The 2,996-nt window shown below is 40.4% G+C and overlaps 1 protein-coding gene across 3 annotated transcripts; it reads left to right on the top strand.

Annotated features, from left to right (window-relative positions):
- The first annotated feature begins 406 nt into the window (after positions 1–406).
- Positions 407–2,364, top strand: LOC147609331 (cytochrome c oxidase subunit 6b-2-like). Of its 3 annotated transcripts, none has more exons than XM_086787682.1 (5): positions 407–487; positions 694–750; positions 1,462–1,553; positions 1,745–1,829; positions 1,933–2,364. In XM_086787682.1, the coding sequence occupies exons 2-5, from the start codon at positions 721–723 to the stop codon at positions 1,984–1,986; spliced, it is 261 nt and encodes an 86-aa protein (XP_086643808.1). In that variant the 5' UTR covers positions 407–487; positions 694–720; the 3' UTR covers positions 1,987–2,364. The 3 variants fall into 3 exon arrangements, with proteins under 3 accessions (XP_086643808.1, XP_086643810.1, XP_086643809.1); XM_086787684.1 differs by having other exon boundaries at positions 431–564; XM_086787683.1 differs by lacking the exon at positions 407–487 and having other exon boundaries at positions 578–750.
- Positions 2,365–2,996: the final 632 nt, after the last annotated feature.

The raw sequence follows: 2,996 nt of genomic DNA on the forward strand, positions 1-2,996 counted from the left end.
CGGTTAGCCAAGATGTTACCACTCAAGCTAGAGCCCACTAGGGAAAAAAACCATTTTAACATTGCCTACCTACCTTTACTATCTGAAAGGACCTAAACCTAACCCTTGTTGTGCCCAGTGTGCTTGTAATTGAGCAGTGAGGAGAGCTTGTGACTCGTGGACAGGATGCCCCCAGTTTTTTTTGGTGTTGTTTTTCGTGCCTAGGGTCAACTAGGCACAGATATGCCCCGCTAAACTGCCTTTGACTTGAGTTCAAATTGACGGGGAGACCAAGCCACTTGTGGGCTAAGGTTGACACTAGAGAAGAATCTACACATGGGGAAGAAAAAAGAAAAAGAGAAAACCTGGCCTTGTTCACATTTTCTTAAAAAGTACCTTTTTTAAAATCAATACTAGTAGTTAATTAAGATTATATATCTAATGAAATGAAGTGATTCTTCCCCATTTGTAACTGATTAACTCTCCCTGAAGAGTACACATACAGGAAGTAAGTACATCTATAGACATGCATGTTAATCCACGGCAAGGACCGATCTTTCTTCAATGCAATGCCAATTCTAAGGGGTTTGCTTCTTCTAGATTTCACTTTCTGAAGCAACCTAGGGCATTTTTAGGGTTCTTTTCTTAACACGAAATGTGACCGTAGAACTGCCTGATAAATCTAGGGTTTTCTTGGTTTCTTCTGTATTCTAGAAAAGCCAGGCGATCCGTCGTTGAGAGATGGAAGTGGAAGAGCCCCGTAGGCTTACTGTAAGTACCTTGACCTCTTATTTCTGTGTGGCTATGGCTGTGAATCTGTGTTTGTACATTATTTTTCTTGTGAATATGTGGTTGTACACTTTTGTTCTGGCATTGGCTGTTCAAAGTGTGTCCATGATTCTGGGCTGTCAAAAATTTGTTGACTTTCATTCTCCTGTGGCTATGGCTATTGTTGTTGAAATTCTTGGTGGCAACCCATGGCTATGTCTATGGGTTATGCTGCTATATGATATGGCTGTTAAAGAATATGGGCTATGGGCTATGTGTTATGACTTTAAAAGATCATGGGCTATGTGCTATCTGCAATGCTTAGGGGCTGGGGCTAGGGCTATGTGCTATGGCTGTTAAAGATTATTGACATCAGGTTTTTAAATTATTTTGGGGCTAAGGCTAAGGATTTTGATAGCATTTTTCCTCATTATGTGCTCATGATTGAGGCTAAGGCCAAGGCTGTCCATTATCTATTCTCATCCATGAAGGCTATTGAAAATTTGCTGTCATCTGGTTAGGAGCTATGGCAATCTGGGGGTTGAGAACAGATTAAATGTCATAGCATGTCCCATGCGTGTCCATAAATCAATGAATGTGGGGCTTTTTCTTTGCCTTTCTTTCTACAGGATGTAGCGTGATGGCAGGATCATCTTAGCCTCAAAATTTACATGGTTTACATTTAGTTGATGCTTTTGACACTCCATTTGCCAGGTTGATGACATAAAGACAGCACCCATGGACTTTCGGTTCCCAACAACAAATCAGGCCAGACACTGTTTCACTCGATACATCGAGTATCACAAGTCAGTCATAATCATAGTACTTTGTGGCTAGTAGCAAATTAATTTGCAGTGCACACATGCACAGCAGTACCTTAAGGACATTGATTTTGTGCATACTTGCATTGATGCATGAGTAGACTGAGTACACATGCACATACATGCACTGCACATACTTCTTGGTACTAATGCCAAAAAAATCAACATGGGTGCAGATGCCTGAAAGTTAAGGGAGATGAAGCAGCATCTGATTGTGATAAATATGCAAGATACTATCGCTCTTTATGCCCCACTGAATGGGTTGGATTATACCCTCTTGTTTTGATCTTTTGCTGAGTGAATGTCCTTGAGTTTGGCTTCCTATGCTCTGCATGCATGCACTGATTTCATTTTCTGATGCCAGGTTGAGAGGTGGAATGAGCAAAGGGAAAATGGGACTTTTGCTGGACCCTTGTAATGCTGCATTATCATTTAGGTTTTTTCAGTAAGCTATTACGATTGGACAAGTAATAACAAGCAGTCCATGCTTATGAATAAGAATTGCATCATAAGAATATAGCCGCATCTGTCGAATTTTTTTGGGGCAACAAAATGAAAGATCATAAAGGTAAGTCTTTTTGGTCGTGAAGGTTTTGCATGATGGAGATAAGTCTTATTGGGTGTGAAGGCTTTGCATGATGGAATCTATCCAAACATGCCCATGTTGTTGGCCTTTGGATTGGCTTGCTATTTTTCGATGGGATTGAAGGTTTGTAGCTTTCTGAGTATACTCTCATAGAGTCAAGGTCGTACTTTGTTTTTTGCTAAGTTTGGAAAATAACCCAAACTTTCCATTAATAAATCTTTCTATCGTATTAGCAAAGGTGCAGAGAATTTGTCCAAGTTGCAGCTAGATGGTTCATATAAATTATTTCTATCCAAAGTGTTGCAGTTTAGCCAAACAACTATCCTGTGTGCGCACGCTAGTGCTAGCCTTCATCATGGCCGCTTCACCTTGGAAAAAATTGTAGGAACTCAATTTGATGGTTTAATTATGAAGATTTCTCTACTAATGTGGCATGTCTTTATGGTTTATACTCTCATGGAGTCAAGGTCGTACTTTGTTTTTTGCCAAGTTTGGAAAATAACCCAAACTTTCCATTGATAAATCTTTCTATCGTATTAGCAAAGGTGCAGAGAATTTGTCCAAGTTGCAGCTAGCTGGTTTATATAAATTATTTCTATCCGAAATGGTGCAGTTTGCCTAGTCAACTATCCTGTGTGTGTGTGTGTGCGCGCTCTCTCTAGTGCTAGCCTTCTCATGGCCGAGTCTCCCCTTCACATTGGCAGGAACTCAATTTGATGGTTTAATTATGAAGATTTCTCTACTAATGCGGCATATCTTTATGATTGAACTTGCACCTACTCTTCAGTGCTGATGAAAAAGCCAAGGGGCATGGGCAGGCGGATTTTGTGAAGCCACCCTTC

This window comes from Cibotium barometz, chromosome 51 (assembly GCF_041138505.1).
Source record: "Cibotium barometz isolate CiBa-2024 chromosome 51, ASM4113850v1, whole genome shotgun sequence".
NCBI lineage: Eukaryota > Viridiplantae > Streptophyta > Polypodiopsida > Cyatheales > Cibotiaceae > Cibotium > Cibotium barometz.

Coding starts and splice junctions, on each gene's coding strand:
- LOC147609331 (XM_086787682.1), top strand. CDS start 721: ATGGAAGTGGAAGAGCCCCGTAGGCTTACT. Junction 1,554..1,744: donor CGATACATCGAGTATCACAA/GTCAGTCATAAT, acceptor ACATGGGTGCAG/ATGCCTGAAAGTTAAGGGAG. Junction 1,830..1,932: donor CTTTATGCCCCACTGAATGG/GTTGGATTATAC, acceptor TTCTGATGCCAG/GTTGAGAGGTGGAATGAGCA.